Source organism: Oncorhynchus gorbuscha, linkage group LG06 (assembly GCF_021184085.1).
Source record: "Oncorhynchus gorbuscha isolate QuinsamMale2020 ecotype Even-year linkage group LG06, OgorEven_v1.0, whole genome shotgun sequence".
In the NCBI taxonomy this organism is placed as follows: domain Eukaryota; kingdom Metazoa; phylum Chordata; class Actinopteri; order Salmoniformes; family Salmonidae; genus Oncorhynchus; species Oncorhynchus gorbuscha.
Window position 1 is genome coordinate 69,252,900 of NC_060178.1, and position 26,383 is coordinate 69,279,282.

At 44.2% G+C, this 26,383-nt stretch overlaps 1 protein-coding gene across 1 annotated transcript in view; it reads left to right on the forward strand.

Annotated features, from left to right (window-relative positions):
- LOC124038268 (trithorax group protein osa-like) overlaps positions 1 to 26,251 on the forward strand; it is a 50,058-nt gene extending 23,807 nt beyond the window's left edge. The window contains 9 exon segments of the mRNA XM_046353914.1: positions 15,093 to 15,247; positions 20,717 to 20,861; positions 21,408 to 21,614; positions 21,732 to 21,946; positions 22,652 to 22,782; positions 22,874 to 23,001; positions 23,092 to 23,206; positions 23,616 to 23,693; positions 24,528 to 26,251. Coding sequence (XP_046209870.1) covers positions 15,093 to 15,247; positions 20,717 to 20,861; positions 21,408 to 21,614; positions 21,732 to 21,946; positions 22,652 to 22,782; positions 22,874 to 23,001; positions 23,092 to 23,206; positions 23,616 to 23,682 — 1,163 coding nt within the window. The 3' untranslated portion in view covers positions 23,683 to 23,693; positions 24,528 to 26,251.
- Positions 26,252 to 26,383: the final 132 nt, after the last annotated feature.

Consider the following 26,383-nt stretch of genomic DNA (forward strand, 5'->3'; position numbering starts at 1 on the left):
TTGGGTTTGAATAGGGTTGGGGAGTAACTGATTACATATATTCTGTTACATGTAAGGTATTACAAAAAAAAGTTAACTGTAATCTGTTACCAGCAAAAATATTGTAATCAGATTACAGATACTTCTGCAAAACTGATTACTTCGAGGATTACTTTTAAATTCAGGAAGGATGTTTGCGGAAAAAAAATCCTTGACACTTCTGTTATCGCAATGGCATTTCAAATCAGCATTGAAAAAAGGCACAAATGTAAGTTTGTTCCACCTGAGCGAGTCTGACAACAAGTCAGAGACCACTATGATGACACACCAAATAGGTTTGATGGATCGCAGGAAAAGAGCAGGAGTAGGCTTTTGTAGGCGACAGTCCAAGCTAAGTCTTCGAATGGTGTGACTGCTGTCGGTATCCAAAGATTATCCAACTTGAATAAATGCTTGGAGGTAAGGATGACAGCAGTGGTGTGGTCTACAGTGATACTGACATCACGTATTATTGATATCTACATAGCGCATTGATGTGAATCACACTGCTGATCTCTCATTTAGCTATTTGCGCCTTATGGATTGTGGTTGTTGTGGATGGCTGTTGACAAATCTACATGTGTATTTGAACCCAATAATAGTTGAATTCAAGAAGTTTAAGCTGCCTATCGATCATTGTTTTTGAAACCAGTGGACAGTCAGTGAAAAATGTGCTCTTGCAACAGCTGCATAGTGCGGATCCTAGCCTATGGAATCTACTGGGGCTTTTATTGCTCAATCTAATTCATACTGATAAAACATTTTAAGCCATAGGCCTAATGGACACATGCTCAAACTCGCCCACTTTTAATAGACTTAAAGGGACAATCTGTAGTTGCTACATCAATTGGACTTATATATATATATATATATATATATATATATATATATATATATATATATATATATATATATAAAATGTATATTTCATTCTTGAAGAATATAACTTAAGTGCCTTATGAGCTTAGTTCAACTGTCACACTCCACGAGAACCCAAAATATGTTCTTGTTTTTCTCCAATAGTTGTAAACATTGTAAATGTAAACACATAGTGTATAGCCTCATAACATAGATAGAACAATAATTTTGATATCATGGATGGTCAGTCCTTGCATCCATAGCCTCTGTCTATTAATCTGAGAAGTGGTTACATTTCTCCAGGCCCATCCCTCGGCTGTTTACCAAAACAGAGGAGGTGTTGACCATTTTGTTATTGTTTCATCTGTGGATTTGCCCTTTAAACAGCTGCATATTATCAATATAAAGTGTCACCAACAAAAAGCTAAACAATAGGTCTATAGCAAATGCAGCATATGGCATTCATTTTTCACATGTAGATAGCACTTTTCAGTCGTGCTCAAAGCATGCCCATTCCATGAGCGCAGCATTTATTTTTCAACTCGAATCAATGAGCCCAATCAGTCCTCCATGACAAGAAAATAAACAACAGAGTAGGGCTGGTTATTAAGTCCTTAGTTTTGGGGTCGTGTTCAGGTATAACAACTTGTCTAATCTATATTTACCGGTCCTATTCTTGAAGGTCAAAGGGCATAACATTTATTGGAATGACTTGAATTCTGATCGACTTTGGTTTTTACTGTAAAGATACAATTTAATCGTATTATTATATGTAGTAGAAAGCGATGGGTTAGAAGAAGCCTATATAACCAACCCATAAAGTCAAATTTCACATCCATATATGGCCAGCGATGTCAACATTAACATTGATTTGTCCTGCAATAGTCGTTCAATAAGTAACATACGTTTTTATCTTCTTCTAATGCCTGCCACCCCCTTTAACTAGGCAAGCTAGTTAAGAACACATTCTTATTTTACAATGACGGCCTAACCTGGACGACGCTGGGCCGATTGTGCGTCACCCTTTGGGACTCCCGATCACGGCCGGTTGTGATACAGCCCCGGATCGAACCGGATGCCTCTAGCACTGAGATGCAGTGCCTCAGACTGCTGCCTGACTCGGGAGGATTACAACTGTAGCAGATTACATTTAGAAAGTAACCTAACCAACTCTGGTTTTGAAAATAAACGGGATGTTTTGTGAAGAAAGGAGGAAGGGGGAAGCAGGAGGGAAATAACAGTGTGTGAAAAGGAGGGAGAGGGAAAGTGGGAAAAAAAGGGGCTGGCATTCTTAAAATGCTGTGAAGGCCAGATCACAAATAATAAAAGTGAGAGTGAGGGAAAGGGGGAAGGGGAAAAATAAGGGAAGGAAAATGTGTTGAGTGCGAGCAGAGCGAACGGAAGAGTGAGTTGTCCACGCCAGGAGCGCCGCACCACACCACTCATTTTGACTGGAACTCCTTTATGGATTTTTTTATTTTATTTTCATTTTCTCTTTTTTTCTCCTACGTAGCTGGGGCTCTCTGGTTTGCTCACTTGTTTTCCCTGTCTTTTCTTCCTTTCTTTCTTCCTCGCTCTCGGCCTCACACAAAGGCTGGTGGAGAAAGCCTGCGATCTAAATAGCCAGAACGGAGTGTGCAGTAGGGAGGGAGGGATAGAGAGGAAGACAAAGACGGAGAGAGGAGATATTTGCGATCGACGAGAGGAGAAGAGAGAAGATTTGCTGGCGGATGCTGACTGGAAAAGAGCTGTTTATGCCCCGGAGGTAAAAGAAGTGACGCTTCTTCTCAATCCGAGACTATTCATAATCCACCCGACCTAACCCACCCTGCCCTGACCCTCCCCTACCCCCCTACTGCCCCTGTTACCCCCCACACAGCTCTCAAGTATGGAACAGCTGAGGGTAAGGTGAAGGGTGCTTTTGGACAACGAGTGGCGGATAGAGACTGAGCAAGAAGAAAGGAGAGAGGGAAGAGGAGGGAGGGGGAGAAAGAGAGGAGGAGGCAGCGGAGGGGATACCCTCAGGACACACTCGGAGAATCCCCCCTGCCCACTTTTATTTTTTTTCTTTCGTTCAGCCATTGTCATGTGCCTCCCTTAATCTGAAGAATGTGGAGACCGCATTTCCCAGGCAAGGAGCATGTTTCCTGTTGGTTGTTCTGTGTGTGTGTGTGTGCGTGCGTGCGTATGTGTGTGTACCTGTGTGGGGTGTCATGTATGGAAGCATGTGTGTAGGGGGGGTCTGTACGGCTCAAGGCAATTGAACCTCAGCCTGTCTGCAATGACGTGTGTCATGAAAGAATGTGTGTGCATCTGTCTCTCTACTTGGCTTGAAACCAGTGAACTCTGTAAATCAAAAGGGAAGGAAAGCGAGTGAGTGAGCAGAGAAGAACGAGGTGGGGGGGGGGGGGGGGGGGTTGGAATTGAGTGTTGGGAGTGTTGGGGGTGGTCATTGAAGAATGGTCATGCATGTTTCCAGGAGTATGAGTGAGTGATGTCTGCGTTTGTCTGTGTGTGTGTGGTGTGCATACATGTTCTTATACAGTGTTTAGCTACATTGTAAACCGTATGTAGTTATTACCACATTAAATCCCAGAGAGTCTGTCTACATGGCAGGCAGTTGTGTGTGTGTGTGTGTGTGTGTGTGTGTGTGTGTGTGTGTGTGTGTGTGTGTGTGTGTGTGTGTGTGTGTGTGTGTGTGTGTGTGTGTGTGTGTGTGTGTGTGTGTGTGTGTGTGTGTGTGTGTGTGTGTGTGTGTGTGTGTGTGTGTGTTTTCCTCCCTGTGGTGTATGTATGGTCCATGTGTGGTAGTTTCCTGTGTAAAGAATGCCAGTGTGGTTGAATGGGAGCTGAAGTGTGCTGTCCACTAGTCGCCTGCTTTTGTCTCTAGCCCCCCCAACTGTGCTCTAGAGAGTGAGCCTCTCTGGGGAAACACAAAGGCTGCCATTTAGGAAGACGGACGTTCTTTCTCATCTTCCTCCCTCTCTCTATCATGGGTCTCATTATCTCTCATTCGCTCTCTCCCTCTCCAGCTCCTCCACTCTCTCTTGTTTCCTTGTATCTCTTCTCCCTTTCTCTGTCCCAATTTCTGCCCTTTCTTTTGGCAGGGGAGGGGTTGGTTGGTGGGGCTGGTGACAGGGCAGGGGAGGGGTTGGTTGGTGACAGGGCTGGTTGGTGGGGTTGGGGGCAGGGGAGGGGTTGGTTGGTGGGGCTGTTGACAGGGCAGGGGAGGGTTTGGTTGGTGGGGTTGGTGACAGGGCAGGGGAGGGGTTGGTGACAGGGCAGGGGAGGGGTTGGTTGGTGACAGGGCAGGGGAGGGGTTGGTTGGTGGGGTTGGTGACAGGGCAGGGGTTGGTGACAGGGCAGGGGTTGGTTGGTGGGGTTGGTGACAGGGCAGGGGTTGGTTGGTGGGGTTGGTGACAGGGCAGGGGTTGGTTGGTGGGGTTGGTGACAGGGCAGGGGTTGGTTGGTGGGGTTGGTGACAGGGCAGGGGTTGGTTGGTGGGGTTGGTGACAGGGCAGGGGCAGCAGGGTGGTGATAAGGGTGGGGAAGGATGGCAGGCAGAGGGAGGACAAGCAGGGGCTTTGTGTGTCTACAGGGTGGATAGGGTGTGTGTGTGTGTTGAGGGGGGGGGGGGGGCCGATATGGTCCAGATGGGGTCTGGAAGGGGAACCTGCCAACAACAGAAGATGATATGTTCTTTACCCACTTGCTCTCTCTCTCTCTTTCTCTTGCTCACACACACGCATATACACACACAGTATGCACCTTAACTCATGTTATGGCCCCATGCTGATTCATCCTGTACAATAGTGAGTCCTGACCTTTTCCTTATTCATTCTATATAGGGGCTTAGAGGAGGTGTACTGGGAAACGGTGTGTGTCCATGTGTATTGTGCATGTGTTTTTATTTGTATTTTATGCATGTGGATTGAGAACTGGCCCTCTGAGGCAGTGCAATGTTCCAGTGCTCTGGCAGAGCTCCAGTAGAAATGAGAGAGAACTCCAGAGAGAGAAACGCTGCCGTCTCACTACCCATCCATGTACTGTCTCTGCACCAGGACTTAAACCATGCTGCTTTTGGCTATTGACCAGCCAAAGAGACACATTACACTTATTAATTCTCCTGGCATATATTGATACACAAAGACATAACACATTCACATACCTCTCTTTGTTATTTTCTTAGTTGGAGTCAGAACCTCTTTCTCTCGGTGTACCAGTTTTGGAGGCCTGTTAGTTTGAGTGAAGATGTCTGTCTCACCACTGGTTTGCCATATTGAGTCAGGAGAGTGAGACCCCCACTCTGAGCCAACCTGTAACCATGGCCTCAGCTAGGGAGTTGCTAGGTAACAAGAACCAGCTGTTGGTCCTAAGCCATTGAGCCGTCTTGGCTCTTCATCTACAGTAGGAAAGAGAGCAGTTTCTATAAAACCCCATTCTGAGCTCGGCGACCGCACCGCGGCAGAGCCCTGACATCACCATGCCATGGAAAATCCTCCTCACTTCCTTTTGTTTTCTCAGTTTTTTATTGTTCAACGGGCTGATGACTTGAGGCCAGGGTAGAAATATTGACTCCTTCACACACATATTTGAGTCGCTGTGTTTGTTCATCTTTCACACACTCACATCCAAGAAAGAGAAGGAGAGAAGGGCAGAATGAGGGTGGACGGATGATGAAAGCCATTACGAGCTATTTCCGTAATTAGGGATGGGGGTTTGATTTTTTTTTTTACTATTTGAATAGAATCATACATTGTTGGCGGATATCAGGGTATTCGAAATACATGTATTTTTTTGTATATGTTTGTTTATGTATACTTATGTTTTTAACCTGAGCACTGCTGTTCAAGAGAGAGAGGCTGGCGCTCTATTGGTGCAGCTGCAGAGGTGCCGGTATGTGTGTGGTCAGATTAGTGCGAGCAGACGGAAGGAGAGAGAGGCAACTCAGCTAAAGACAAGACTAGATAACGTGTAGGACCCACAATGTTATTTATCCATCTCATATAACTGCCTGTCTTGACTAGAGTAGCCAGTTAGCTATACCTAGCTAGGCTAATTGAGGCCACATGTTGTGATTTCTCCCCAATTATTCAGATAAAATAACAACCTACCTGTTGGTTGGTCATTGTAGCCTACTTTTTCTCATTTTGCTAACTTTAATTTCAGAATTTAATTCCCATCTTGCATGGCATTAGTAAACAAACTCTCCACTAGCTAGACATTGAGCCTCTTTGCCGATTTGATTGGCTAACATAAACAACAAGCTACACAGGTGAAGGCTACCGGTCGGCTACCAGTCTTTTTATGGGGGCACGTCATAACTAAGTTGAAAGGTTTGTTGTTTTATAAAATGTATAATTTGGGGCCTCTCGAGTGGCGCTGTGGCCTAACAGAGTTGCTGGGCACAGTGCACGCTGAAGTGGTCGCCAGGTGTACGGTGTTTCCTCCGACACGTTGGTGCGACACAGTGGTGCGGCTGGCTTCCGGGTTAGTGGGCATTGTGTCAAGAGGCAGTGCGGCTTGGTTGGGTTGTGTTTTGGAGGACACATGGCTCTCGACCTTCGCCTCTCCCGAGTCCGTTCAGGAGTTGCAGGGATGAGACAAGATTGTAACTACCAATTGGATACCGTGAAATTGGGTAAAAGTAAACAAAACATATATGTATTATTTGAAATGTCATGGTATATTCATGTATGCAACAAAGTCACATGGATATTAAAATTTAGAAAAGGCCTTTTCAGTGTTGTCATTTTTTTTCTTACAAAAAGGAATACTCACACTAGTATTCGAATACTGAAGTCCGTTCGGATATTTGAATAACCCTGCACATTTCTCCCCATAATCTGTTGCGGAAAACCTGATCGGAAGATAGGGGGAGAGCAACACTCCCTTATTTAGTCAAACTATCTCACTGTTTTATTAGCCAGTATGCTGAACTGTTTGTTTCCAGATGGGACATTGTTGCTGGAGATATGCAGCATGTAGATAACAGCGTAGCGGGTATGTGAGACAGTCTTTGGTGTCTCAAGGTGGTTCATTTCTACCTCAAAGCTGGGTCTTGTGTCAGGAAACTCGTACAAACAGCTGACAGCTAGAGTCTTTTAAAGTAACAGGGAAATGAGGCACACAGAAATATCACATCATATCACTAATTATTTTATTTGAAGGGTGCTTTGAAAAAGGGTACAAAGTGAGTTAGCTTACAAATGACTGCATACAATAGGATGGCAGCTACTAATGAAATACAACTCAAGTTCCAAGAGAAACTGATGAGAAAATTCAAATGAGGGGTTGTTTCTCAATTGTTCTGCTCTCATTTGGATACGATTCTCCTCTAACTCTGTGACTCTCACCCTCTGGCAGCGGAGAATAAGAGTCGTCTGATCAGGCATCCAAATGGGAACTAGACACCCCATCGTATTCTCTGAGGGAAAAGCACATTTCTATTCATGTTTTTTTTCTATTTCTGTTGTCAGAATCCAGAAATGGTTTTTAGTGGCAGAAAATCTGGGCTTTATCTGTGGTTGGATGCTCATGTCTCTCTGCTCTCTGACAGCTTCGTTCATACTGGCCTGGTGTCAATCTCAAGGTCATCCCGGGAGCAGTAGCACAGCAACACTGCATGGTGGTGACACACTCCCTTGTGAGTCTCAGAGCAACGTCATCTATTGGTTGTGTTAGTGTTCTGTGATAACAATGCAGAGGAAATCCTCGTAAAATTGTCTACATTTGTTTCCACTTAAGCAAATAGACCATTCAGTAGCTCAGGGTGTAGTAATTGATTATCTATTAACTATGAGGTGTATGAGGTGCATTGAATCAAATTGGTGGCTTCAAAAGTTACAGTGGCATCTTTTTTCACTTTTTATTTTCCCCCCCCCCTCAAAATGAGCCTAATATTTTGTCTAGAGTGGAGTCTCTTCACCCTGTTTTGACTAGTGTTTACCCCTGCAATGGTTTCCTATGACACAGGTGTTGGGTGGGGCTCAGGCTAGCCTGCCAAACTCCCACGGTGCTAAACAGACCAGTGCCTTTATAGTACAGAGGAGGGTGAGATACATTGCCAAGTTGGATTAGAAGCCTGTAAGTGCTGATCTAGGACCAGCTGTGGTGGTGGGTTTGATTGGACACACAACTGTAACTTCGTGTCTGGTTCCCGGGAACACAGGGTCCTGGCGGAGGAAATATATCGGGACCTAGGAACTTCATAGTTTCACTTCACAACTAGGAACTTCATAGTTTTTCCTGGGTAGTTTTCATTTCAGTGATCCTCAAGGGAGAGAGTCCGACCCTATTAGCTGTCTGTTCCTGTTAGCAAATTGGTTGAGAATCACTGCTTGGGTAGCTAAGTCTTGGTGTCTCTGGCAATGTTACTTATCACATGAGTGTGGTTCACAGAACCACGTGGGTTGCACAAGCACTGGTCCTGGACCAGCTGTGGTGATGAGATCCCAGAGGACACATCAGTTCTGTAATGATGTGGGATCCCATGGGGAACAGAGCTCGTCAACAAGAGCCGCTGGACTGGATGGATCCACTCCAACTGTGTGTGTGTGCCTGTGAGCAGTGTGCACACACAGTGCCTAAGGAAAGTATTCAGACCCCTGGACTTTTTCCACATTTTGATAAGTTGCAGCCTTATTGTATAATCGATACAATTGTTTTTTTCACTCATCAATCTACACACAATACCCCATAACGACAGGGCAAAAACGGGATTTTAGGACCTTTAGCTCATTTAGCTCATAACTGAATATTATATTTACATAAGTATTCAGACCCTTTATTTAGTACTTTGTTGAAGCACCTTGGGCAGCGACTACAGCCCTGAGTCCTTGTGGGTGTGACACTACAACCTTGGCACACCTGTATTTGGCGAGTTTATCTAATTCTTCTCTGCAGATCCTCTCAAACTCTGTGAGGTTGGATGGGGAGCGTTGCTTGACTGCTATTTTCAGGTCTCTCCAGAGACCTTAAGTACGGGCTCTAGCTGGCCACTCAAGGACATTGAGAGTTGTCCCGAAGCCACTCCTGCATTGTCTTGGCTTTGTGCTTAGGGTCGTTGTCCTGTTGGAAGGAGAACCTTCGCCCCAGTCTTAGGTCCTGAGCGCTCTGGAGCAGGTTTTCATAAAAGATCTCACTGTACTTTGCTCTGTTCATCTTTTCCCTGATCCAGACTAGTCTCCCAGTCCCTGCTGCTGAAAAACACAGCCTGATGCTGTAACCACCATGCTTCACCGTAAGGATGGTGCCAGGTTTCCTCCAGACTTGACTTAAATATTGTTTCTCATGGTCTGAGAGTCTTTAGGTGCTTTTTGGCAAATTCCAAGTGGGCTTTCATGTGCCTTTTACTGAGGAGTGGCTTCCGTCTGGCCACTGGTGGCCTGATTGGTGGAGTGCTGCAGAGATGGTCGTCCTTCTGCAAGGTTCTCCTAACTCCACAGAAGAACTATAGAGCTCTGTCAGTGACCATCAGGTTGTTGGTTACCTCCCTGACCAAGGCCCTTCTCCCCCGATTGCACAGTTTGGCCAGGCAGCCAGCTCTATGAAGAGTCTTGCTGGTTCCACACTTCTTCAATTTAAGAATGATGAAAGCAACTGTGTTCTTGGGGACCTTCAATGTCACAGGCTGCATATCCCGAGGCTGGATTTTAACAGGCTAATCTGAAAACAAGGCTCCCTAAATTTGATCAGCATATTGAATGCGCGACTCGGGCTGGCAAAGCCCTGGATCATTGTTACTCTAACTTCCGCGACGCATACAAAGCCCTCCCTCGCCCTCCTTTCGGAAAATCTGACCACGACTCCATTTTATCGCACCCAGCCTATAGACAGAAACTAAAACAGGAAACGCCTGTGCTCAGGTCTGTTCAATGCTGGTCCGAGCAATCGGATTCAACACTTCAAGATAGCTTCGGTCACGTGGACTGGGATATGTTCCGCATAGCGTCGGACAATAACATTGATGAATACGCTGATTCGGTGAGCGAGTTTATGAGCAAGTGCATCTGTGATATTGTACCCACAGCGGCTATTAAAACCTTCCACAACCAGAAACCGTGGATTGATGTCAGCATTCACGCAAAACTGAGAGCACGAACCATTGCTTTTAATCAGGGCAAGGCGACCGGAAACATGACCGAAAAACAAACAGTGTAGCTATTCAATCCGCAAGGCAGTCAAACAAGGTAAGCGTCAGTATAGAGACAAAGTAGAGTCGCAATTCAACGGCTCAGACACGAGAGGTATGTGGCAGGGTCTACGGTCAATCACGGACTACGAAAAGAAAACCAGCCCCGTCACGTACCATGATGTCTTGCTCCCTGACAAACTAAACAACTTCTTTGCTCACTTTGAGGACAATACAGTGCCACCGACACAGCCCGCTACCAAAACCTGCGGGCTCTCCTTCACTGCAGCCAACGTGAGTAAAACATTTAAACGTGTTAACCCTCGCAAGGCTGCTGGCCCAGACGTCATCCCTTACCGCGTCCTCAGAGCATGCATAGACCAGCTGGCTGGTGTGTTTACGGACATATTCAATGAATCCTTATCCCAGTCTGCTGTTCCCACATGCTTCAAGAGGGCCACCGTTGTTCCTGTTCCCAAGAAAGCTAAGGTAACTGAGCTAAATGACTATCGCCCCGTAGCACTCACTTCCGTCATCATGAAGTGCTTTGAGAGACGAGTCAAGGACCATATCACCTCTACCTACCTGACACCCTAGACCCACTCCAATTTGCTTACCGCCCCTTTTAATCCACAGACGATGCAATAACAATCACACTGCACACTGCCCTAACCCATCTGGACAAGAGGAATACCTATGTAAGAATGAACGACTACAGCTCAGTATTTAACACCATAAACCCCTCAAAACTCATCATTAGTCCTGGACTTTCTGACAGTCTGCCCCCAGGTGTTGAGGGTAGGAAACAACATCTCCACCTCGCTGATCCTCAACAATGGGGCCCCACAAGGGTGCGTTCTCAGCCCTCTCCTGTACTCCCTGTTCACCCATGACTGCGTGGCCATGCATGCCTCCAACTCAATCATCAAGTTTGCAGACAACACTACAGCTTGATTATCAACAACGACTAGACGGCCTACAGGGAGGAGGTGACATCCGAGAGAGCAGCCCCCTATCCACATCGACGGGACAGTAGTGGAGAAGGTGGAAAGTTTTAAGTTCCTTGGCGTACACATCACGGACAAACTGAAATGGTCCAACCACACAGACAGCGTGGTGAAGAAGGCGCAGCAGAGTCTCTTCAACTCAGGAGGCTGAAGAAATTTGGCTTGTCACCATAAACAGAGAGCGTCCTGTTGGGCTGTATCACCGCCTGGTACGGCAACTGCTCCGCCCATAACCGTAAGGCTCTCCAGAGGGTAGTGAGGTCTGTACAACGCATCACCTCGGGCAAACTACCTGCCCTCCAGGACACCTACACCACCCGATGTCACAGGAAGGCCAAAAAGATCATCAAGGACAACAACCACCCAAGTTACTGCCTGTTCACCCATCTATCATCCAGAAGGCGAGGTCAGTACAGGTGTATCAAAGCTGGGACTGAGAGACTGAAAAACAGCTTCTATCTCAAGGCCATCAGAGTGTTAACAGCCATCACTAACATTGAGTGGCTGCTGCCAAGGTACTGACTCAAATCTCTAGCCACTTTAATAATTACAAATTGGATGTAATAAATGTATTACTAGCCGCTTTAAACAATGCCACCACTTATATAATATTTACATACCCTACATTGCTCATCTCATATGTATATACTGTACTCTATACCATCTACTGCATCTTGCCTATGCCGCTCGGCCATCGCTCATCCACATATTTCTATGTACATATTATTCTTATTATTATTATATTCTACACTTGTGGTTATAAGGTAGTTGTTGTGAAATTGTTAGATTACTTGTTAGATATTACTGCATGGTCGGAACTAGAACCACAAACATTTCACTACACTCGCATTAACATCTGCTAACCATGTGTATGTGACCAATAAAATGTTAGTTGATTTGATTATCTGTGCCTCGACACAATCCTGTCTCGGAGCTCTAAGGACAATTCCTTCTACCTCATGGGTTGGTTTTTGCTCTGACATGCATTGTCAAGTGTTGGACCTTATATAGTCAGGTGTGTGCCTTTACAAATCATGTCCAATCAATTGCATTTACCACAGGTGGACTCCAATCAAGTTGTAGAAACATATCAAAGGATGATCAATGGAAACAGGATGCACCTGAGCTCAATTTTGTGTCTCATAGCAAAGGGTCTGAATACTTATGTAAATCATGTATTTTTGTTTTGTCATTATTGGCTATAGTGTGTAGATTGCTGAGGAAATTGTAACAAAATGTGGGAAAAGTCAAGGGGTCTGTATACTTTCTGAAGGCACTGTATGTGTGTGTGTGTACTGGTGAGTTTGTGCACTTGTGCGTGTGTGTGCATATCTGTTAATCTCCACTCTATTTTCAGATGATCCAGAACATGTATGATACATACATTAGTATTGCATTATGGCATTAAGAACATATTGGCACAGTATGGCGCTGTAGCACATTTGACGTGATGTGACTTGCATTTCACACAGGGTGGATGCGTGACTTGCCTCATGGTCTTTTCTCCCAGGCTGCTTTAAGAAGCTCTTCAGAATTTGTGACCAGGTTTTAGGACCTCATTAGGCTCTCATTAGTAGCTAATTAACCAGCAATGTATCATGTATTTAGCACAGCTTCTTATTCACTCTTATTAGGGTGCTAGTATTAGCCACAAGGTAATAATGAATCGTAAGTATATTGACCCACTTCCTACAGTGTTGCCAGTTTTTTGCCAGGCTCTTATGAGCGTAGGGAGGGAGAGAGGGAGAGAGAATATATTCCCAACCGTAAGGCCTATTGGACCTGCACACTGCAGCAAATACACTACATGGCCAAAGATATGTGGACACCCCTTCAAATGAGTAGATGTGGCCGTTTCAGCCACACCCGAGCACACAGCTATACCGAAGGAGAGAGACCTTCTGCTCCCAGCTAATAGGGTATTTGAAACAACTTATTTTCACCCATTCTGTGCTATGTTAATGGGGTTATTAGGAGACTCTGGTGTGTCTCTGTGGAGCACTATAGCTATATTGACATCACTCTTCCAGGGATATTGATGCTGTAGGTACCCTATTCACTCAATTGTAAAGAGCAATGTTGTCATGGCAATTTCCTTCCTCTGCACTCCTTCATGTACAAGGCAGTGAGAGTTTATTGACACAGTGACTGACACACTAGCCCATGATCAAATCTATGCACTAGCCTTTCCGAGCTCATCCACACTCACATGGCTCGTTGGGGACCTCAGTGGATACGGGCAGTCTGTCACAGCTGTGACATTATACAGGATGTCTGTAGGTGCGTTCTATAGGTTGTACTGTGTGAAAATATTTCCTCTACCATCCCCTTGTGATTTTACCCTCCCTGGTTACTGTCACCAAGGTGAAAATTCATACATTTACTAGGTTGGGTTCAGTTTAGGATTTAGTGGTTAGCTGTTTTTTGTTATTACAAAAAAAAACGAATGGAGAACAAAAGTGTGTTATTGTGAAGCAAAATATTTTGGTGTTACATTCTGACACATTTCTATGCATTCTCTTTTTGTATTCCTGATGCTATCTTGTGTTCTCATTCGGCGGGCACAGGTTACAGTTCTGGAGTGCAGAGAGAAAAGCTCAGATCTGCTCCCCAGCAGCACAGATGCCACTAAATAAAATATTTTATAATCCTGCCCAAATCCTGTAATCACCATGACAACAGCAGTAGGGAGGGATGGTGTTCACTTCCCCACTTTCCTTTTTTTGTTCCATTCTGTCCAGTCACTCTTCTCTTTTTTTCTCTGTTTCCTTATTGAATTGTACATCTGGAGGTGGCTAGGTACTGTAGCTCACTGGTGTGTTACCATTGAAGCTCCAGGGATGGTGGTATTGTGTGGTGTGTGCAGAAGGTTGAGAGATTGTGGTCTATAGTATCAGGCTGTAACAGATACAGAAGACACGTGCGTGTGTGATTGCTTAGGTGTGTGTGTACACACACACACACACACACACACACACACACACACACAACTGCCCCTGCAGGGTTGTGATAGGGTGGGAGTGACCTCATGACGTGAAAGGCCTTGTTCCCTGGTATCTGGAGGTACCTGGAGTCACATCATGAGACACAGAAGAGGTGTTTGTTATTTCAGGAAGTGTTGAGTGTGTGTTATTGATCTGTCTTACTAGGTGAGAGGGAGATGATAGTGGAAAAGAGCACTCAGTCCAGTTTGAGTCATTCATTGTATCAAACTGTCAGTCTTCACATCGAACGTCTTGTTTATGTGCATGGTTGTGAAAGGATTGCATGCACACATCCAATGTCTATGAGAAGGTTCTGTTAAAAAGAGACTCTGCACATGGCAGTCTATACTCCCATGTGGTTTATTTTTGACAATCTCCGACCCTTCAGGTTTTCATGAGGTTCCCTGTGTGTCTTACAGTACTCTACTGTAACTGCTGTGTGTCTCACAGTACTCTACTGTAACTGCTGTGTGTCTTACAGAACTCTACTGTAACTGCTGTGTATCTTACAGTACTCTACTGTAACTGCTGTGTGTCTTACAGTACTCTACTGTAACTGCTGTGTGTCTTACAGTACTCTACTATAACTGCTGTGTGTCTCACAGTACTCTACTGTAACTGCTGTGTGTCTTACAGTACTCTACTGTAACTGCTGTGTGTCTTACAGTATTCTACTGTAACTGCTGTGTGTCTTACAGTATTCTACTGTAACTGCTGTGTGTCTTACAGTACTCTACTGTAACTGCTGTGTGTCTTACAGTACTCTACTGTAATTGCTGTGTGTCTCACAGTACTCTACTGTAACTGCTGTGTGTCTCACAGTACTCTACTGTAACTGCTGTGTGTCTCACAGTACTCTACTGTAACTGCTGTGTGTCTCACAGTACTCTACTGTAACTGCTGTGTGTCTCACAGTACTCTACTGTAACTGCTGTGTGTGTGCTTTAGGGAGGCTCCATAATTAAAACCTCTCTCGCTCTCTTTCTCTGTGTATCTCTCTCTCTCTGTCTCTCTCGCTCTGTGTCTCTCCCTGTCTCTATCTCTCTGTCTCTATCTCTCTCTGTCTCTATCTCTGTCTCTCTCTGTCTGTAGGTATCCGTCCCCAGATCATGAATGGGCCCATGCACCCTCGCCCCCTAGTGGCCCTGTTGGATGGACGTGACTGTACAGTCGAGATGCCCATCCTCAAAGACCTGGCCACTGTCGCCTTCTGTGATGCCCAGTCCACACAGGAGATCCACGAGAAGGTACAACACACACTTAACCACATACGCACACTGTTTCAGGCACTGACACGAGCATGCGTGCACATACATGCACATGCTATACACTGAGACTGCATGGGCTTCTACAAAAGAATAAGCCTTAACAATGTGCATGTCATCAATTCAAACTGTAGCTCTTTTCACCTCCCCCTCCACTCCTCCTTTTCCCCTGTATCCCCCCCCCCCTTTCTCTTTCTGTGACATAAAACTGATATTGCAGTAGAGTATATTGGCTCTCCCAGTGATTTCATTATGATTTAATGTCATTGGGTGACAGTGTGCTCCTCCTCTCCTCCTCTGGTTGTTAAATAGAGAGGCTGGTTATGGTAAAGGAATGTCAACGTATACTGAGCTAGCTATATATCTGCAATATACCAGTGCAAGGTCAAATCTTCCCCTCTTTGTGTAAAGTACTAAATGTGCAAAAAGTTTAAAGCTGCAATATGTAACGTTTTGGGCGATGCGACCAAATTCACATATAAATGTGAGTTATAGATCTGTCATTACAATTGAAAGCAAGGCTAAGAAGCGGTAGATCTGTTCTATGTGTACTATTTCTATGCTTCCCATTCTTAATTTTTTGCGTCTTTTGCTTTCAGTTTTGCTCACCAGCTTCAAACAGCTGAAAATACAAATTTGGTTATAGAAAATATATTTCACAGCGGGTTAGATGGTACAATGATTCTCTGCACAATGACTGCTTGTTTTGTCACATTGCTAAAGGGTAGAGCTGCTGCTTTCAAGGAGCGGGACTCTAACCCGGAAGCTTATAAGAAAATTTGCTATGCCCTCCGACGAACCATCGAACATGCAAGCGTCAATAAGCGTCAAGCGTCAATACAGGACTAATATCGAATCGTACTACACCGGCTCCAACAATTGTTGGATGTGGCAAACTATTACATGCTTACAAAGGGAAGCACAGCCGAGAGCTGCCCAGTGACACAATCCTACCAGACGAGCTAAACTACTTCTATGCTTGTAACACTGAAACATGCATGAGAGCATCAGCTGTTCCGGAAGACTGTGTGATCGCGCTCTCGGCAGGCGACGTCAGTAAGACCTTTATACAGGTTAACATTCACAAGCCATCAGGGCCAGACGGATTACCAGGACGTTTGCTCAGAGCATGTGCTGACCAACTGGCAAGTGTCCTCACTGACATTTTCAATATCTCCTGTTTCAAGCAGACCACCATAGTCCCTGTGCCCAAGAACACGAAGGTAACCTGCCTAAATGACTACTCACCCATAGCGCTCACATCTGTAGCCATGAAGTGCTTTGAAAGGCTGATCATGGCTCACATCAACACCATTATACCAGAAACCCTAGACCCACTCCAATTTGCATACCGCACTAACAGATTCACAGATGATGCAATCTCTATTGCACTCCACACTGCCCTTTCACACCTGGACAAAAGGAACACCTATGTGAGAAGATTATTCATTGACGACAGCTCAGCATTCAACACCATAGTTCCCTCAAAGCTCATCACTAAGCTAAGGACCCTGGGACTAAACACCTTCCTCTGCAACTGGATCCTGGACTTCCATTCTCATCGACAGGACTGTAATGGAGCAGGTTGAGAGCTTCAAGTTTCTTGGTGTCCATATCACCAACAAATTAACATGGTCCAAGCACACCAAGACAGTCATGAAGAGGGCACGACAAAACCTATTCCCCTCAGGAGACTGAAAAGATTTGGCATGGGTCCTCAGATCCTCAAAAGGTTCTACAGCTGCACCATCGAGAGCATCCTGACTGGTTGCATCACTGTCTGGTATGGCAACTGCTCAGCCTCCGACCGCAAGGCACTATAGAGGGTAGTGCGAATGGCCCAGTACATCACTGGGGCCAAGCTTCCTGCCATCCAGGAATACTGTACCAGGCGGTGTCAAAGGGAGGCCCTGACAATTGTTGAAGACTTCAGCCACCCTAGTCATAGACTGTTCTCTCTGCTTCCGCACGGAAAGCGATACCGGAGCGCCATGTCTAGGTTCGAGAGGCTTCTAAACAGCTTCTACCCCCAAGCCATAAGGCTCCTGAACAGCTAATCAAATGGCTACCAATACTATCTGCATTGCCCCCCCCCTTCTACCCTGCTGCTACTCTGTTTTTATCTATGCATAGTCACTTTAATAACTCTACCTACATGTACATATTACCTCAATTACCTGGACACCGGTGCCCCCACACATGGACTCTGTACCACTACCACCTGTATGTAGCACCGCTATTGTTATTTATTGCTGCTCTTTAATTATTTGTTATTCTCATCTCTTACTTTTTTGGGGGTTTCTTAAAACTGCGTTGTTGTTAACCTCTTGATTCTAGCCATCCCGGATCCGGGATTTTGAATACAGCCTCAAGCTCATTACCATAACGCAACGTTAACTATTCATGAAAATCGCAAATGAAATTAAATAAATATATTTGCTCTCAAGCTTAGCCTTTTGTTAACAACACTGTCATCTCAGATTTTCTAAATATGCTTTTGAACCATAGCTAAACAAGAAAAGCATTCAAATAAAATAATTTACATTTGAAGAACTTCAGATGTTTTCAATGAGGAGACTCTCAGTTAGATAGCAAATGTTAAGTTTTTCCAAAAAGATTATTTGTGTAGGAGAAATCGCTCCGTTTTGTTCATCATGTTTGGCTACGAAAAAAACCTGTATCCAGGAGTGTAATTCTCTAGGCAAGCTCAATAGCATAACGCAACGTTAACTATTCATGAAAATCGCAAATGAAATGAAATAAATATATTAGCTCTCAAGCTTAACCTTTTGTTAACAACACTGTCATCTCAGATTTTCAAAATATGCTTTTGAACCATAGCTAAACAAGCATTTGTGTAACAGTATTGATAGCCTAGCATAGCATTAAGCCTGGCATTCAGCATGCAACATTTTCACAAAAACAAGAAAAGCATTCAAAATAATAATTTACCTTTGAAGAACTTCAGATGTTTTCAATGAGGAGACTCTCAGTTAGATAGCAAATGTTCAGTTTTTCCAAAAATATTATTTGTGTAGACAAATCGCTCCGTTTTCTTCATCACGTTTGGCTAAGAAAAAACCCGAAAATTAAGTCATTACAACGCAAACTTTTTTCCAAATTAACTCCATAATATCGACAGAAACATGGCAAACATTGTTTAGAATCAATCCTCAAGGTGTTTTTCACATATCTATTGATGATAAATTATTCGTGGCAGTTTAGTTTCTCCTCTGAAGAAATGGAACGTGCATGGACCTAGAGATTACGCAATAATTTTGACGCAGGACACCTGGTAAATGTAGTCTCTTATGGTCAATCTTCCAATGATATGCCTACAAATATGTCACAATGCTGCAGACACCTTGGGGAAACGGCAGAAAGTACAGGCTCATTCCTGGCGCATTCACAGCCATATAAGGAGACATTAGAACACAGCGCCTTCAGAATCTGGAGCATTTCCTGTATGAAATTTCATCTTGGTTTCGCCTGTAGCATTAGTTCTGGGGCACTCACAGATAATATCTTTGCAGTTTTGGAAACATCAGAGTTTTTTCTTTCCAAAACTGTCAAAATATCTTGTTTAAAACGGGAACGTTTTTTATCCAAAAATTTAAAGTACGGTTGTATTCAGCGCATGTGACAAATAAAATTTGATTTGGATTTGAACCTGACAACTATTAGAATTTCTGCAACTAGGAAATGGCGGTGCGATTTCTGTATATTGCACCATTTAACAAAGCAAAGCAATTTCCATGTATTGTGTATGTTGACCTTACAGTTGATCAGCGTCAAAAGCCCAAACAATCCGTGATAATCATGTTGTCTGTGATCTTGTCAACAAGGTTTGTTGACATCTTTTGTCAGAAAATGAGATTTTGAACCATTTAAAAATATATATTTATGTTTGGGTGTAACGCACAGAGGGAGCAAGTGAGATTGGAAAATAGAAAAGGCTAGATGGATGGAGAGAAGGAGAAACTGAGAGGAAAAACAGGACCCGGGTTCTGTTGACCTCTTGACATGCTTCTCTCTGGACCCTGGCCTCTCTGTGCTACCCTGTTCACACACACCAAGGCTTTCTGTCCAAACAGCTGTTGTTTGCACGTACATTACACAGCGAGGCAGCCTACCCTGGGTGTAGAAATATTGACAGAGCTCCCGCCTTTTGTCTACGAGTCAGCAGAGACAGCAGAAGTGGCACTTCACACACACGAAAGGAGAAAGGGCCGCACACTCACACACAAACAACCCACTAACATTGGCTCAAACACAGAGGCTCAAATACAAACCAAACCATACACACACATGCTGACTCACATTTACACATAAACACACAGCCCTCACCTCTCAAAGACACAAGTTCACCCACTTTCATCATACATACTGAAACGCACACTACTGCCTCTCTGCATGCATCGCCTGAGAAAGATGAGCCAAGTTAGTTCCCTGACAGGAGCCTGAATCTGTATATTTCTCCCCAGTGAATTACATAGCATTACAGCACTATTAGGAGGTTACAATGACTCACTATCCATTTTCAAAGCAGTGCTAGCGTGCTCTCGCCGTGTTTTGGTGCTGACTTATCACTCTCGTGTTGTGTTGTGTAGGCTAAAGGGTTCGCGTGCTTGCGCGTTCTCTCCCTCTGATGTCAGAACAATGTAAGCAGTTTAACCATCTGTTTGTGGACTGTGAGTGAATTGATACAAATGAGTCTTTAGCGTTATATCAGCTTTGATCTGTACAACGGAGTGGTGTACTGATAGCATTCCACACCACACAAACTCTCCTCGCAACATTTTGATCTGGATAAGAAATTCTGAAAAACATTATTGGGTTGAGTCCATCCCTCTATGCCATATCAAACTGCTTTTTTACAACTTCTGTATATTTTAATACTGGTCCACCATCGTTATAAAAATAATCACTCGTTCAGTTTTTCCATTTAGTCTGACACATTGCTCAGTGATTACTTGCTTAATGACTCACACAGCATTGGCCATTACAACCCACAGGACGTGTTGTCTCCAGCCAAACTTGCCTCTGGCTAGCAACACAGCCTAAGCATAGATGAATGCATGAGGAGAGATTTAACCTTGAATTAGCATATTGTGCTGACTCCAGCTAGCTCTAATAAAACCGTTATGGAAAGTCACAGCTATGCTAATCTGGCAGGCCAAGCTAATGCAGTTAGCCTGAGGAGAATTTAAATCTATTATTTACCAAAAACGCCTGACAGGGTGCACTTGCTATGGTATCTGGGGATCTGGATAAAACATCAATCCAGTTTATGACCCTGCCCGTCTCCACCCTCACCTTGTTTCCATATACATATTCTGACAACGCAGGGCTTTTGACACACATACACAAAAAAAGGGTTTATTCAAAATGTTCAAACATAATGATGAAAAGCCTTTAATGATGATGATGATGAAGGTGCCTCTCCATCAGGTGCTGAACGAGGCAGTAGGGGCCATGATGTACCACACCATCACCTTGACCAGAGAAGACCTGGAGAAATTCAAGGCTCTACGCATTATCATCCGCATCGGCAGCGGCTACGACAACATCGACATCAAGGCAGCCGGAGAGATGGGTAAGAGAGTGAAACAGAGAGGAGAGAGGTATAAGATCAAACTTTATTGATCCCCTAAGGGGACATTTTATTGCATCGGCCAATATGACAGACACAACATAGAACCAACAACAGCCCACTCCTCAGCACTGCGGCCAAGACTTTATGGACTGTAGCCTAACCAAACACTTCTTGTATACTTCAGTACATAGCATATGTAGTTGAAGTATTATCCCCTAAATACACAGACAACCGTGAAAGCATTATTAAGAAATAGTCCCCCACAGATGTCATTTTTGCCCCAGGCATGTCACTTAATAATTCAAACAAAAATCCTCAATAAACATAGTAACCTGGTGTGAAACGTGTCTTTCGTTTAAAAATTGTTTTCACTATAATTATGAAACGCTACAATTTGAATCAATTTCAGCCTTTCCAAGTGGGGACATGTTTCTACATGTTTCTTGGATACTTAGTAGTTCCTTCCATAACCAGCACATTGCTGTGCACAGGGCTTCTATACATTTTTGGTGTTCTTCTTCTCTCATCCTGTCTTCCCTTTGCCAGGCATCGCGGTGTGTAACATCCCATCGGCGGCGGTGGAGGAGACAGCAGACTCCACTCTGTGCCACATTCTCAACCTGTACCGGCGGAACACATGGCTGTACCAGGCGCTCCGGGAGGGCACACGGGTCCAGAGCGTGGAGCAGATCAGAGAGGTGGCATCCGGAGCCGCCAGGATCCGAGGAGAAACGCTGGGCCTCATTGGCTTTGGTGAGTCACAGGAGATGTTGGTATTTGGCAAGAACACACTCTGATAGTGCTTGGTCCACATACTCACCATAACTTTGTGATCCTTTTCTGACACTGTATTCGTGTGTACGTCTACAGGTCGTTCAGGGCAGGCGGTGGCGGTGCGGGCCAAGGTGTTTGGCTTCAACGTGATCTTCTACGACCCGTACCTGCAGGACGGTCTGGAGCGTTCGCTGGGTGTTCAGCGTGTCTACACCCTGCAGGACTTGCTCTACCAGAGTGACTGTGTCTCCCTGCACTGCAACCTGAATGAACACAACCACCACCTCATCAACGACTTCACCATCAAACAGGTACACACACTTGCAGGCAATTAAAACATACACCCATACACACACACACACACACACACACACACACAATGCTAAAATAGGCCATAATTGACCATGTACAGTACAGTGCTGTGCACCCAGCCTCGTGGCCAAGTTGGTGATCAACACTGTCACCTACAGTCCGCTTTTAAAACTGCATGCTGCTGTAGAAGACTAACATCCATTTCCTCTTTGAAATGTGAGGGGCGGTCTCAAGGCAGAACCTGGTTAACATGCTAATTATATATTCATATAAACCATAGAAAAGTTTCTTAAAGAACATCACTACTTTGTTGCCAAAAGATCTTTGTGTTTGTACGTACGTACGTTGGTGTCTATGGCTTGTGCCTTTTACAGATCAGATACAACTAGGACCCTGAATTTCAGCTTTTGTCAAGATGAAGGGATTACTTTTATCCAGATACTCTCATTTAATCTCTGTCTCTCTCTTTTGGTACACAGAAGTTTTATTCCGTTAGCTCTTTGTGATTTGAATCTAAGCTGTTGGTACGAGGAGCATACTGCAGGGCACCTTAGGGCTTTATGGTTGAAAGCACCACTGCAGGCACATACTGTACAAGTGGGCTCCAACATGTGTATTCTCCAGGAGAGTGAATATCACTTAATCTCATCGCAGATATCTACTATCTATTTGATGTTAGTAAAATGGGTTTACTTTTGTTTAAGATGCGCCAGGGTGCGTTTCTGGTTAACTCTGCGCGGGGAGGTCTGGTGGATGAGAAGGCCTTGGCTCAGGCCCTGAAAGAGGGCAGGATACGGGGAGCCGCCCTGGATGTCCATGAGTCAGAACCCTTCAGGTGAGAGTGTGTGTTTATCTGTGTGAAAAGGTAACTTCGTCAACTCCATTATCCAGTTCTGTTAGCCAATCTCTTTTTCTGGTGTGTGTAGTTTTACCCAGGGTCCTCTGAAGGATGCTCCTAACCTGATCTGTACTCCTCACACGGCCTGGTACAGTGAACAGGCCTCGCTGGAGATGAGAGAGGCAGCCGCCACAGAGATACGCAGAGCCGTCACTGGTACACACACACACACACACACATTTATCACACTTATAAACTCATTTGGAGCTGATTCTTAACTGGAATGTTTTGGTTTTTACGACGCAGGCCGTATTCCTGACAGTTTACGAAACTGTGTCAACAAAGAGTTCTTTGTTACCACGGCTCCTTGGACAGTGGAACAGCAGCAAATGCACCCCGAACTCAACGGTGCCGCGTACAGGTATCAATCACAACCAAACTGACAGTTATGTAGGGAAACCCTTATTTTTGGTCAGGTCCACCTCCTCTTGCGTATATTGTCCACATAAGCAGGACTTAATCATTTTGATAAAAAGGGGGATACATTTTTTTCAATTGGTACAGCAGGAGTAATTTCCATGCTCAGATATATACTTTGTTTTTCCCTGTATTCAATATATGATAACTTCTTGTCTTTTCTATTTAACCTTGGTGGTATTTTAGTCTTGGTTTCCGTAGTGGCATATAGTGGAAATGAAGCGCTATGGGGAAACATTGATTAGCTACTACCATCCCCTGCTATTGTTTGTCAGGAATTCACAGTATTGACCTCTCAGTCTCTCACCCTATACCTACTGTCTCAACTGGACTGAACTACTTCTCTTACACAGCCGAGTCAACCAAACCATGGTACAGGCCATAGGAACGGGGGGAATGCAAGACAAATTATATACCTAATAGAGAACCAGGTAAATACTACCGATGCTGACCCACAGTGATAGGCTCAGGACCACCTGTGCTGATCAAAGCAGAACTGCTGTTGGTTTTCATGATACTGAAAAGTATAGTCTCTGTCTGCTTTATTTCCCACCCAATATACCTGCTCTGCCCACCCTCTCATTGCACCCCTCATTTACTTCCCCAAAACCAACAAATGTGGCCAAACCTAGGCACTTGTACCATGCCAAATAATACACAAATCTATTGCAAGGTAAGCACATAATGGCAACCATTTGATTGTAGGACAGTCAGCGTTGTATTCCATATTCCTGCACAGGAAGTATGAGGTCTACTTGGGTATATTTGTGACATTTGTATCATTTTCCTTCTAAACCCCCCTTTTTCTCATACAGTTCAGTGTTTGTCCCCTGAGATATTCTATCAGGAATCTTTCCTAGACCTGCCATCCCCTTATGCCAACTATAACTATATTTTGTTGATATCTGAGTGGTTTAGTAAATCAAGATATATTTCTCTGATACGTTTATCAGTTTCCCAAGAACAACAGATGAGGTCTTGTGGTCGTTTTGAATCCTGAATTGACATGTAAGAGTTGAATCAGTTTTCAGATTTCATGTGATGTAATGTTTTGCACCACACTCTTTCTCCAACGTGTGACTTTACTTTCTTTGATTATAAAATTCACCACTGAATTTGATCCTTTGCCTCATTTCTAATGTGAGGCAACACATGTTTTTAAATGTAGCAACTTAAAATGGCAATTTAAAGGATTATCAGGTTTTTGTAACCTATGAGGTATTGTTATGGTACCATGTGACCTCACCAATGTCTCCCTGGCACAGGTACCCCCCTGGTGTGGCCTCTGGTGGGATCCATGGGCCAATGGAGGGGATGGTGCCTGGGGGGGTGACAATCGCCCACACCCTGCCCTCCGGTACCCACCCCTCCCAGGCCCCGTCCCCCAACCAACCCTACCAAAACGGGGAGCCCATGACAGAGCACATGACCGAGCCATAACTCTGCATCCAGAGACAAAGGAGTTCATAAATACACAACTGATCCACCCACTCATCGACCAGCAGACTGATCGTTAGGGTTCACACAACACCGGAACCAAGTGGGGACAGTGAATATATTCACAACTGCTTCTCCAAAGTGGGGACCGTCAAAACTCATGTTCCAAGGATCCTCTTATTTTAATTTTTTTTTTATTCCTGTTTTCTGGGACACGTTGTTACCGCATGCCAGAGTTAAGGCCCGTCCACCTTGACTGACCCACCAATAAGAGAGCTTGGAAGGACAATGACATCATCTGTTACTTGCCTTCCTCTAACTCCACCCTGCCCCATTCCATCATTTCAGTTCACGTGTGTCTATTTGTCTTTCCTCTGTTCTGAGACCACCCTACAAATGAATATGTCTTTCTCTTCTTCAATGTGAAAAAAGAAATTAAGAAATGACATAGTTGTCAGACAAGTAGAAAAAGACAATTGGTGTTACCAATGCCATCAGCAGTCTCAATGGGGACCTCTAAACCCTGTCCTAGTCCATCTCTCACCCTGTAGGTTGCTGGTTCCTGAATGTACAGAAAGGATTTGATGGACACACCAGGGTTGCCAGATCTCTTGAGTCTCATGACCAGTACGAGAACAATAAACCCAAATTTAAGTGAATATGGGACCTGAAACCGTTTGAATTTGTCCATTGTGAACATCTCTCAACCCCTGAGAACACCCAATATATTATAGAGAAGATTTTCATCTGGTAAACTCCTTTTAGACATCTAGTTTCTCTGAAGAGCTGCTTCAAAGCTCCAGGGGATTGAGAGACTTGCTGTAAAGGTCATTATCGCAATCTTAAGACCATGTAAACTTTTAACTGTTGATTCATTGACTTTCATTCCAACTCCGGATTCAGTAATCATGTGGTGGTCTGTCACTAAAATATTGAAATAAGAAATGCATGCAAAAGCCATTCTAACTGTTAAAAGCACCTGCTTTTACATGGACCTCCACATCATGGATTTGGACATTGTCACAGGTGTTTGTATGCTAGAGGGCTCTCTTAAAATGTCCATTTTTTTTTCTCTCACCAAAAGGACCTACACAGTAGCACCAGCCAGACAGGAAAGGGTTTGGAAATTGAGGTTACTGACTCAGGAAAAATAACTTTTGCAGATATAATCTTTTTCCCCAAATTGTCTGAAAGAAAAAAAGTCTGGATCGTTCTGCGTGTTTCCACCTTTTCTTCATTGTGGTATTTTTATAAATCAAACCTCTGTTTTTTGGTGTTCAAGGTTTTTGCAGAGTCCTGTTAGATTTGTATTGCCTAGTTAAATGTTCTTATAATCATAGTCTTATGTGAACCAACCCCCCTCCCCTGTTCTTATAATGAAAGCCAGTTGGAGCTCTTGGAGGCATCGTGCACTCTGTGAGCAACATCCCTAGTGCTCTGACTTTAGCAAGACAAGGCTACTAACAGATTGTTTGGTTTTTAGTGTGAGTATTTGTACAAGGTGATCTATAAAATTCAGTGCAGTTCAAATAAAAACAATGCTGTTCTATCAGGCTTTGTGAAAGTGTTTGACTTTGCTGCTTATTTATGTCCTTCAGTTAACCCTTTCTGGATTTTGTGGTGTAATGGGTTTACTGGCCACATGGAGGTTATAGAAGTTCCCATTATATACTTTAGGATATTG